The 12,027-nt window shown below is 42.6% G+C and overlaps 1 protein-coding gene across 3 annotated transcripts; it reads left to right on the top strand.

Moving 5' to 3' along the window:
* Nucleotides 1–4,836: 4,836 nt before the first annotated feature.
* MID1IP1 (MID1 interacting protein 1) lies at nucleotides 4,837–6,552 on the top strand. Of its 3 annotated transcripts, none has more exons than XM_036460518.2 (2): nucleotides 4,837–4,879; nucleotides 5,691–6,552. In XM_036460518.2, the coding sequence occupies exon 2, from the start codon at nucleotides 5,787–5,789 to the stop codon at nucleotides 6,336–6,338; it is 552 nt and encodes a 183-aa protein (XP_036316411.1). In that variant the 5' UTR covers nucleotides 4,837–4,879; nucleotides 5,691–5,786; the 3' UTR covers nucleotides 6,339–6,552. The 3 variants fall into 3 exon arrangements, with proteins under 3 accessions (XP_036316411.1, XP_045426417.1, XP_045426416.1); XM_045570461.1 differs by lacking the exon at nucleotides 4,837–4,879 and adding an exon at nucleotides 5,066–5,331 and having other exon boundaries at nucleotides 5,575–6,552; XM_045570460.1 differs by lacking the exon at nucleotides 4,837–4,879 and adding an exon at nucleotides 5,066–5,331 and having other exon boundaries at nucleotides 5,571–6,552.
* Nucleotides 6,553–12,027: the final 5,475 nt, after the last annotated feature.

Here is a 12,027-nt window from a genome sequence, read left to right as displayed (position 1 = left end):
ATTAGGTTAGGACTTGAACATATGAAATATTTTTTTCCATATGTTAATTTAGTATTATAAGTTGGAAACAATTAATATAATTTCAGAATTCAAACTAACCATGACAACAGAAAACAGGATAGAGAGACAAGAATACTCTTATCATTCCTTCTGTGCTCTACCCCTGAACAATAACCCCTTGTTTGTTCCTTCTATGCTAATAGTGCAGTAAGGTGCTGGAATTCTAAGAGATTCAGGAATAATCAAATTGAGAAGCTCCTCTATAGTGGGTAAGCAAGCCTGAGTTTTGCACTTTTCTTATCTACCATAGTCAAATTAAATGCATCATTTTCTATATAGTTCTCAAAGATGTAGAAATGTTGAGAACATAACAAAAGGTAGTCTTTAGTATTTTCAACATTCCTATGCTCCATTCTTCCTGATTATGAGGCTAAATAGATTTTTTTAAAAATGAGATTGTGACAAAATGCTAACTCATATTCAGAATCTGAAAGCTTAAGGTTTGAGGCCATCAGACTCACTACTGCCTTGTTCTAGGTTTTTGCAAATTTCTCTCTATCTTTTCCCAAATAAATGTTCATGGGCATGTTTCCTATAATGATAATTAACATTAGATTACTTCACCCTCAATTTTAATCCAAAATATTATGATGCTACTTCTGCATTTTTAATCATGCAACAGTGGTTCTTCTGTGGCAGATGATACAAATGTCCTGACTTCATCAGAGGAAAATTGGCTATTAACTTGGGATTTTAGCAAGATACTTAGCAAGGTCTCTCATAATATTCTGTGGTCAAGAAGAAAAATATAGGCTAGATGATTATATAATTAATGTGATTCACAGCTGGCTGAAACAACATATATGAAAAGGTGTTAATTAATAGACTGATAGCAAGCTAAAGGAGCTCTCCAAGTATTCTACAGCACTTTGCCCTTTGCCCAGTGCTACCTTTTACTTATTATCAATAACCTGGATGAATATATATAATACTTATCAAAATCTGGGTAAGATCCAAATACATTAGATCACAGAAATAGAACCTAAATATTGGAACAGACTAGGGTAATGGGCCAAAACTAATAAGATAAAGTTTAAGTAAGACAAATACAAAGTTCTGTACTTTAGTCCAAAATGTTCTGCCTTGCTCATAAATTGAATACACAAAATTTTGTTAACCAGAAGCATATGGATTTAGCTGTTAAAAGAAGTCCATTAAATGTTAGGCAGCATTGTAATAATAGATATTTTTTGGGTTGTAGAAAGAAAATTGGTTCTAGTATCAGAAAACTAGGTCAATTCCTAATTCTGCTACTTTGGTCTCTTAAACTCTCTAAGCCTTAATTTTGTTGTGAACTTAAAATGTGTTAATATGTCTAAGTTCCAAGCACTTGTTTGCAACAAATATGACCTAGAAAAGTTACAATTTACAATAAAATTGGTGGTTGTGCCACTCCATTTTGTGTTTGGGAATGAATTGCAAGGAACTGGAGCTACTTCCAAAGACAGTGACTAGGATGGATGAGTACCTCCAAGCAGGACAGGAAGGACTGTTGCAGGAACTGGAGATAACTGCCTTGAAGAATAGTGGATTTAAAGGACATGGTATCTACATTCAAATATCTGATGGTGAACTGGTGCCCTCCTGGAGGGCTTCAGGAGGGAGAACTAAAAATGGAGAAAGGAAATTACAAGAATGTGGGCCAGGATGAGCACTTGGGGATGCTGTGTGTGATTTCAGCACAACTAAGTGGTTAGACTACATGACCTTCAACATGACTGTGTAATGTCATATTTCTAGGTCACTTTACATGAAGTGGTTCCTGCCTCAAGTCAAAATAAACCAGAAGCTCCACTATCTTGGGTTGGGCTGGTTTCTAGTCTTGCAATTATATTACCCTTTCTCCAGCTCTAGTATAAACTTCTTATTTCTTCAATCCGCCTTCTTTGACCACTTTACTCTTGCTCTCTATTGTATTAATTTTTGGACGTTTAAAATGCCATCTTTCCCAGAACTGAACTATCCAAAGGATACAGTATAAAGGATAATTTCTGGATACTTTTTAGAAGATGGGCTAGCAAAGCATGATTTCCTGGTTGCTGAAGTAAGAAGGTAAAAGGAAAATTAAGAACCGGAATTTAAGAGCTTCAGAGTTGGAGCTATGGACCAATGAGTAGGGAGGTTGCCAACCTGACAAATCTTTTTCTGAAAAGGAAGTGGAGACACAATCTTGAGTGGTTTGGCTTCAAGTACTCAAAAGTTGTTTGCTCAAAGCATTACTTCCTTTGTTATTCCAAGGCCAAGGAAGGCTAGAAAACCAGGTTGCTCAGCACCTCCAGCCTGTTCCTTATGGTAATTGTGAAAGTGCCTAGTGCAACCAGGTAGGCTGCTGCCCACCTCTGACTTGGCCAGGGCACACCCGCTTGCTTCCCACTAGTGACTCCAGAGAACCATTTCTTTTTCTTTTTCTTTCTTTATCTTTTTCCCCCTTTTTTCTTTCGTTCTTTTCTTTTTCTTTCTTTCTTTCTTTTTTTTTTTTTAAGCCACTGGTAGGGGAAAATTGGCTGAGCGCCGGTTGTCAGTGACGCAGCAGTGAGTCTGGCGTGGCTAGGGTGAAAGAGGACGCTTGGGGGAGGGAGACATGACTCCTGACTGGTTGGGAATGAAGGCTTATTTGCATAACGCTGTAAGACAGCATTTGATTGGCTAAAGCCAGAGGGGCGGTGGTGGGGTGATTCCAAAGGCCCGCAGTTCTGGTCCAGAACCTTTCCATTCCGGAGTTACCCCTGTGGCCTTAAGTTGTTGTGCAGCTCCAGGGGAGCTGAGGACACCGCCTTTGGGAAGTTCTGTAGGCAGGTGCATGAGCCATCTTTTCCTTAAGAAATGTGAAAGAACAAGGGTAAGAGTCAAGAAACTGGGGGATGGAGAGTGACCTGGAAACCAGAGAAAGAAAAACAGACCAGGAAAGAGGAGGCCAAAAAGAAGGCATTAGGGGCTTTCTCCCCAGCTGGGCTCCCCCCACCCTGAACCCCTTTTCTAGATCACTTTAATTTCCATTTTCTGTGAGTTATTGTCACACTTTGCTGTGACTGAAAAGAAAAAGGGCAGGATTCTGGCATTTCATTACTCAAATCTGAATACCAAGTTTTCATTCAGAGGCATAGGTACTTAAAATATCAACAGGGTTTGCCATTGGGGACAGAATATGCTTTAATTAATGAGAGGCTCAGCTAGTGGAAACCGGATATGTGTTTTTCTCTTGCAATGCTGTATGTCTCATTGGACAGGATTTAAAGTCAACCTGGACTACTTTGTACTCTCTTGCTGCCTAAGCACTGGGGCGGGTGTGTGTGTGTGTGTGTGTGTGTGTGTGTGTGTGTGTGTGGAGGTGGAGGGCGTCTGTGGCACACACTCATCATAGAATTGTCCTACATTTTGAGGGTTTCTGATTATGCCCACAAACACCTGGTGTCTATGATGAGGTCCTATATGAGCAAGTACAAATAATCGTTGTAAAGTGCATTGCAATTTACATATTTTTAAATCCATTATCTTCAACCAAAATTTGACATGGCTCATGGGAGAAGCTACCTAAGGCTGAACAAGTTTCTAAGTCTCCATGTGTGCAAAGAGGAAGGGTGAGATTATTTTAATGCTTCAAGTTTATGTAGTGCTTTTTGCTCTATATTTTTCTTTTCATTGATCCAAAGATCCTGATAGGTAGGTTGAGCAGATAATATTATCCCAATTTTATAGGTAAGAAAACACGGGCTGTAATCTGGTGCCCATAGGCACTGGGAGGGGACCATCCCCAGACTGGGCTTGGTGTCCAGGGATCACTGACTTGTGTCTCATTGAGTCTTTGCTGTATCAAATAAGATTGTCATTCAAAAGACAATTAGGAAGATTATTTGCCATGGAAAAAAACAAATATAGATTGTAAAGTGAAATAAATAAACCTCTTTATATGCTCTTTGCTTTTGGCACTTTTTGTCCTGCAAGGAAATACTGTACTAAAACTACTCCTGGAAGGTTTTAGAGAAAAATGATTTAAAGTTAGAAACGAGGCTTGTTGAATTATTTGTAGGACTGTAGGAGAAGACTGGTAGATGAAGGATGTGACAAGGGAAGTGAGATTATAAAAAAACAAAAAATGAAAACGGGCTGTGGTTTGGAATATCAAAGTGAAAAATTAAGGTTTGAGGCTCTTAAAAGTTAATCCAGTGATATGGTACATAGCTTATTAAGGCCCTATTAAATGGCTTTGCATTTTAAGAGATATCTGTGGAAAGAAATACTTCAAACACCGCCCCCCACCCCCCATTAACACATTATTGGAAACCTTCCTGCTTTTCTGTTAAATGATGAAAGATGCAACACCAGGCCTAACTACTGTCACCCTCGCCTGGTTCTCTGCATTGGGGCTGTCCAGCATCACTGAGTAGGGGGATTTGGACAATAGCCAGAAATTTAGTTACTTCTTCTAATTTCCATGTTTGATCTTTTGGGAAAAAATGAGCAGATGGTGGGTCACTCTATCCCTGGCAGCAACTATTACAAGAAAGACTGAGAGTCCCCAGCAACTGGCCAAGGACAAGGCCACAGTGGAAGCACTAAGAGTCCACGTGCACCCCGACCGTGCCCAGCCACCCTTCTTATGTAAGAGTCCCGGGATAGAGTTGCGGCTGCTGCGGGTCGCTATTTCCCAACAGCTAATAATAAACCAGGACAGTAGTTTCCCGGTTGAAGCCACTATTGGTGAGTGGTTTAGAGGCTCATTTTGCAACCAGAGCGCGTGCATTTCGGTCATCCTATTCCAGGAGCACCAGAAAGGCCCACCCAACCCTGGCACTGCAGCCCGCCCTCTTGCCAGCCAGGACGCTGGCGTTTTCTTTACCCGCGCAGTGCCTCGCCCTCCCTCAACTGGACTGCTTAGCTCTCGCGCTGGTGGGGTGCGGTTGTTCCAGCCCAACCCGGGAGCTGCGCCCTCCCTCCACCCCGGCATCAGGCGAGAGGCGGAGCTGGCCTGGCCTGCCCCGCCCTCGCAGTAGAAAGGGCCAGGGAGTGTTACTCCCGGTCATCCTGACTCGGGACTTTTATCTCGGCGCAGCTGGGAGGCGGGAGGAGGAGACACCGGGGGTGGCCCTGATCGCTGGCGACACCTTTCTGGGACTCTATAAATTGAGCACCTGGGATGGGTAGGGGGCCGACGCTACCACCACCAATCCAGTCACAGTCCGGTCACTGACCACAGCAGTGCCCACAGGCAGCGGCCATCAGCTGCGAGAGGCTGAGCTACTCAGCGACAGGGATCCTCCAGGCCAGGACGAGGTGGGTGCCCCCGCCCCATCTCTGCTCCAGTCCACGTGTGTACTTGGACTCCGCTTTACCGGGGTGGGGAGCGACCCTTCCTCCTTTCCGGGGCCCTGGGCTGGTGAGGGGGCGGGATAGCCCGGCTACACCTGTGCGAAGTCGCAGGGGAGCAGTGATCGCGGAGGGAGGAATGCGCGGGCGGGGACGCCGGGTTCCCTGGTAGAGTGAATAATCTTCTCTTCGCCCCCCTCTCCCAGCCAGGTCAGGGCTCGATCCACAGACCACGCGCCGCCATCGCTAGCTACTGGACGCCGCAGCCGCACATCCCGCAGGGCGGGTCTGGGAGAGGGCGGAGGAGGAGCCGGAGTCCCGTCCGGCCCCGGCGAGGCTGTCCCAGAGCCCCCGAAGGCGGGCACCCCCTCGCCTCAGCCGGCCGTCCCGCGCTCCTGGGCTTCAGCATCCGCGAGGTCACCATGATGCAAATCTGCGACACCTACAACCAGAAGCACTCGCTCTTTAACGCCATGAACCGCTTCATCGGCGCCGTAAACAACATGGACCAGACGGTGATGGTGCCCAGCCTGCTGCGCGACGTGCCCCTGGCCGAGCCCGGGCTGGATAACGATGTCGGCGTGGAGGTAGGCGGCGGTGGCAGCTGTCTGGAAGGGCGCACGTCTCCGGCCGCTGGAGAGGGCAGCGCCAATGGCAGCTTCTTCGCGCCCTCCCGGGACATGTACAGCCACTACATGCTGCTCAAGTCCATCCGCAACGACATCGAGTGGGGGGTCCTGCACCAGCCGCCACAGCCTGCGGGGAGCGAGGAGGGCGGCACCTGGAAGCCCAAGGACATCCTGGTGGACCTGAGCCACTTGGAGGGCGCGGACACCTCCGAGGAGGACCTGGAACAGCAGTTTCATTACCACCTGCGCGGGCTGCACACTGTGCTCTCCAAACTCACGCGCAAAGCCAACATCCTCACCAACAGATACAAGCAGGAGATTGGCTTCAGCAATTGGGGCCACTGAGGAGGTTCGCCCGCCGCTGACCAGCACCCTTCCCTGCCCCATCTCTTACCCTCTCTTTTCTCAAAGCTCTTTTCTTTTTGGCTGTAGGGCGTGATGGGCCTAAGGCAAATTTGGGGGGCTGAGTATGTGAAAGGTGTGCAGCAGGGCTGCAAGGAGGAGGAGGCCTCTTTTGGGAGAAGAGACCAGAAGAGAAAGAAGATAAAAGAGAGGAGAGGAGGGGAGGGGAGAGGAGGGGAAGGGAGGAGAAGAGAGGAGGGGAGAGGAGGAGGGGAGGGGAGAGGAGAGGAGAGGAGGGGAGAGGAGAGGAGAGGAGGGGAGAGGAAGGGAGAGGAGGGGAGAAGAGAAGAGAGAGAGGAGTGGTGACTGAGAGGGCGGTTGCTCAAGGACCTCATTGCCTCCTGTAGGACTGTGAGGGGAGGAGAAGTCTGTTCTACCTTGGTGGGAATGCAACTGGGCTGACGCCCTGCATTCAGCCTGTGCCTTTCCTGGAATTTCTTTACTGTTCTTTCCGGTGGAAGAGGGCCGAGAAGGGGCCAAGCCAGGGCGCGGCTCTAGGTTGCCACACTTGGGAGTGCCGCCCAGAAGAGCTGGGCGCTGGGGAAGGCGGGGCACGCAGCAGCTTCCCTCCTCCCCCGCGCTTGGGCGCTTGGGCTGTTGGAGGCTGCAGCAGTTGCTAGGATTGCATCAGTCTTCCTGTTTGCACTATTTCTTTTTGTAACCTTGGCCCTTTCTTAAGTATTTCAAACCTCCTCCTTGCTCTGAAACTTCGGTGATTCCATTGTGATAAGCGCACAAACAGCACTGTCTGTGGGTAATATTGGTACTACTTTGTTATTAATTATTTTCTGTTCCACACTATAGTCGTCCTGTGGCACTCTACCCGTGCCTTTCTGGCCACCCCTGTCCCCATCCTAATGAGTGTAAGTTGGCACTGTGCCAGCTTGTATGAAGCTTGCCATTCAGCCAGTGGAAATACTATTATTATGAGAAAGTGGACTTGTCTGAAATGGAACCAACTGATGTTCTATCAGTGTTGTACATAGAATGATGAAAAGTTCCACTGTTGTTATATGTCTTAAATTTATTTAAAACTTTTTTAATCCAGATGTAGACTATATTCTAAAAATAAAAAAGCCAAATGTGTTAATAAAACTCCACAAAAGTTTGTTGCTCTTTAATCCATCAATGAATGACTTAGTAGTTAAATGAAAATAAATTATTTTTAGTAAATTTTATTTTCCTTCTGATATTTCAAGATAGTGGATAATCATCTCTGTAAGTATTCAGTTTTATTTGCGAAGCAGCTCTGGACAAAATTTACTTCCAAACTTTTTATTTCTAATTCAGTACCAAGATAGGCCCATAAACCTCAACAAAAAGTTCATAAGTATTCAAAGTATTTAGAAAGGTACAAATATAGTACTTCTGAACAAAGTTGACCAGTTTATTGGAGTGTTTAATTAACATTTTGATGTTTTTTAAGAACCTTAACCACAAACAAGTTTTGAGGCATAAAAACTTACCTTAAGGTGCAAATCTCTCTTGACTACTAAGTAGTTAAGAATTAGAAAAGAAATAAAAGGTAAATCAGTGCAGACACCTTGCAAGTCTTTATTTACGAATGTCTTATGTTGGTCTTAAGAGTTTCTTAAATGTGTGATAACACGTGCTCTGGTCTCTCAGTAGTTCCCAGTGAATTGCTACAGTTTGTCAGGCACTGTCCGCAATGCTTCTAGTTTTTCAGTGGACACTATGCAATTGTGGATAGCTGATGTGGTCAAGGCTGCAGTAGGACTCTTGGGAAGGGAAAACTTAGATGCCATTCTGATGTTTTCCCAGGATGGTGGGATGGGTGAAATCCATTGCTCTGTGTTTTCTTTTTATTTCATTATGGGGAATACGTGGGGAATATGTGTTACATCAACTTCAGTTTCTAAACTAGCAGTCATGAGACCTCTCTAAGCTTATAGACCTTGAATTTAATATACATATAACTGTTGCAGTTTTTTAAAGCAAATGTCTGTCTGGTATAGACAATTCAAGCGTATTACCAACTTTTAGTAGCAGTGACAAAATGGGAAAGTGTTGAGACAAGGTGCTTGCTGATGTCAGAGAAAGTCAATTGTTAAATATAAAGATAAGCTGAGAAGCACAAAAAGTAAGATATAGAGCTTATTGCTTTGTATTCCTATGAACATCAAAGTGCAAGCCCCCCCCCCAAAAAAAAAAAACACAAAGGAAGGAAATTACAGAAGCCACCAAGAAAGGAACACGGAGACTTTGAAACCTGAAAGTGTATGCTCAGATCCTCTTGTTCCTACTTCATAATTATAAGTATTTTAGCATCCAAGCTTGTTGCTGCATTTGAAATTAGGTATAACAATAATTATAATGCTTACTTCATGGAATTACAGTGAGAATTAAATAAGATGATATATAGTCTGTCAAAGATTTATAGAGCTCAAAGTTTCATTGAGTACTACTCAAGGATTTTACAGGTTTCTTTCTTCCTCTGTTTTAATGTTGGCTCATGTCTTCGTTGACCCCCTTGACTTCTCCAGGGATATACAAAATGTCCATTTTAGGGAAAACTAACATTTCAATTACAGACATAAAACAACAGGTAAACTATTTATTTTCTCAAAGTTGAAAAGAAGAGCCTGAATTAAAACAAAAAGTCAAAGTTTAGGCAATTAGAAGAATTTTATGAGATGCTAACTGCAAGCTGTTTTCAGAATATTCCTGTGGTATGTAGAATACAGTAAAGTACATGTTGATAGCAAACTTAAACTACAAGTAAAAAGTTATCAATGTTAACTTTATTTCTGAAAATGTCACACTATGTAAGAATATTTTTAAATATATTTTATTCTAACCTAGAAGTAATGATGATCACTGTTTAAAAGGATTTTTTTTAATGAACCAATGAGGTTTTCCAGGCCAAATAAGCTATTCTACTGATAGTGAAATAAAACTGGAAAATTCCCCAACAGATTCACCAGTTAGAACTTCTCAGGCAATTTAAAATTTTGCTTGATATCTGAGGGAGGTAAAGTGATAAGGGACTTTATTTTCAGAAGCTCTTTTCTGGGTGAACTCAAAGTACCTTATAGATTAAAAAGGTACAAACAGGAACAAAATAGGTCCAGAGGCATGGATGCCTAGAACCCAGGGACAGATCTCAGAGGGGAGGGGTGTGGGAGGCAGGAAGAGATTAATCAAATAATTTGTATGCTTAGCCCAGGGATGCAGATGATAGTGTGGGGAAGGTCTGGGGTTGAGCAGGGCTGGTGGAGGGAGGGAAGTTCCCGGAAGGGAGGCGAGGGGAATAAGGGACATCTGTAATACTGTCAAAAATAAAAATAAAATTAAAAAAAGTTACAAACATTGTGTGGCACCTCCCTAAAGAGCTCTTAGAGATCCTAGTCACCTGACAGTGCTCATCCCAGAGGCAACTTGTGACTAAAGAGAAGGCACAGATAGATGAACTAGGCAAAAATTAACAACTTAGAATGCATATGATTACCACAGGGATATTTACATTTGATAAGAATTTCCTACATAAAAATCTCACACCAAAGCCTCTGAGAAGATCTGTTTTGGCCCCTACAATAGCTTTCTGCTTTGCTCACATTGGCTTTTTCATGTTTTACATTCACAGTGGTCTGGCCTAATTTACTCTTTCTCTGAACCTGAACCTAATTGTTAAAGAGCACCTCATGGTAGCTGGGATTATTATTCTTTGGACCAACTTGAAAACTACTCTAGTTAGTTTTTTTAAAAAACATTTTTCTTTTAAAAATGAAAGTTATTGTCAGTTCATATGCTTCATAATTTCCCCTTACTTTAGTTGCTGAACAAAATTATTTTGGAAAGAGTGTTTCCCTTTCTTTCTCCACCCCTTGCCCCTTACCCTACCCCCCCTCCCTTTCTTCTGTGATTCTCAGATGTTCGAAAATTGGATATAGCTCTGGTGGAGGGAGGGCTCCAAATCTTATACACCCTTTTTTAAAAATAATGTTTTAGCCAAAACTGGTTTGGCTCAGTGGATAGAGCCTCGGCCTGCGGACTGAAAGGTGCCAGGTTTGATTCTGGTCAGAGGCATGTACCTTGGTTTCTAAGGGCACATCCCTAGTGGGGGGTGTGCAAGAGGCAGCTGATCAATATTTCTCTCTCATTGATGTTTCTAACTCTCTATCCCTCTCTCTTCCTCTCTGTAAAAAAAAAAAATCAATAAAATATATTTTAAAAAATAAAAATAATGTTTTAAGGGGACACCTAGTACATTTATACCATTACAACCTTGTGTGCTTTATTTTTAAGAGTTTTCTAGAAAAAAGACAAAAACAAAGTTTTCATTGAAATTGTGGAGGCAATTTTTAACCCCAATAAAAAAATGTTACCCTAAATCAAAAAAATCTGAGTCAGGAGCTTATGAAAACTTTAATCATGTAGACTATTGGATGGGTATCTTAAAATGATTAGTCTTTTTAAAATTTCAAACTTTATGTAGTTTCTGATCAGACTAAATTTTTTAATTAGCAACATAATTTAAACTTAAAATTATTTTTTTCTTTTAAGTTGTGTCCATCTTTTTTTTTTTTTTTTTTAATAATTCAGAGAAATTTAAAGGTTGTTCTTGAGTTACTCTAATTACTTTATTAGGTCCCCAGTTGGTTCAGTTTGAACTATGTAGAACTTTCTTTAAGTGGTAGAAATTATGATGATCTACTACCAATAACCATTTTTTAAAATGTAGAAGCCAATACCAACCTTTGCCTTATACAACCAAGGCTCCTTCACTGCCCCTCCACACATTACAGGGCCCCCCATATTAACTTTTGTAAGGCTTTGTGACTCCCTATAGTTCAAAAAATCTTCATAGCCAAGGGAAGGCCCAGAGCTTGAGCCCCTACTTGTAGAGCACACTTGGTACCTGGGTCCTCAGAGTTCCCTATCTATATGCCCCTGAGCCCATTCCAAAGACTTCATAGGCATTTATCCTGAGATTATCCTCCTGGTGGTGGACATGCTTGGATGGTGGACAGGGCTTGGACAAGCAAGCTGAGTTGCCCAAGTATGGAGATTGGGTAGAGAGATAAGAGGCCATAAGGGGGCAGAGCAGAGCATAGGCTGGAGGAACCTCTGGGTTTTAGAATGAACAAAGGATTTGAAAGCCAGTAGAAAGGACATGAGAGGTGAAAGCAGATTAATATTTATTTTAAGGTCTTGTCCAGTATTGGCAAATGAGGATTCTATGGGTTTTCTCCCTATTTCCCACAGTCCCAAAGAGTCTCCATGCTCCACTGAAAGTATGTCAATTAATTAATGAAGTATTGGCTAAAGAAAAGGAAAAACACATCTCTACACAGAGTTTTTCCAGCTGTTTGGTATTCAGTGAGTGCTTCAATGGTGGCAATGATAATGAAGACTCAAGGAATACATCTTCCATAAAACCATGATGATTTTACCTCCTCAAATTTTCTTTCCTTTAAAAAAAATTGTTGGCTATTTTTTTTTTTAGCATCAAAATTCAAGTTGGGATATAATAATAATAGTTGTTCATCTGTTTAAATAAAGCCTCCTAAAGCCACAACTATCTCATCAACCCTTCCTGTTTGGGCATTCTCTATTTTTAAGAGAAGCATTTTTTCCCCATAACTTTCTATTCTTGTTATAATATTTTATT

This window comes from Pipistrellus kuhlii, unplaced genomic scaffold (genome assembly GCF_014108245.1).
Source record: "Pipistrellus kuhlii isolate mPipKuh1 unplaced genomic scaffold, mPipKuh1.p scaffold_m20_p_32, whole genome shotgun sequence".
Classification (NCBI taxonomy): Eukaryota; Metazoa; Chordata; class Mammalia; order Chiroptera; family Vespertilionidae; genus Pipistrellus; species Pipistrellus kuhlii.
The sequence above is the reverse complement of the archived record's forward strand: the minus strand, read 5'-3'. Positions and strand labels throughout refer to the sequence as shown.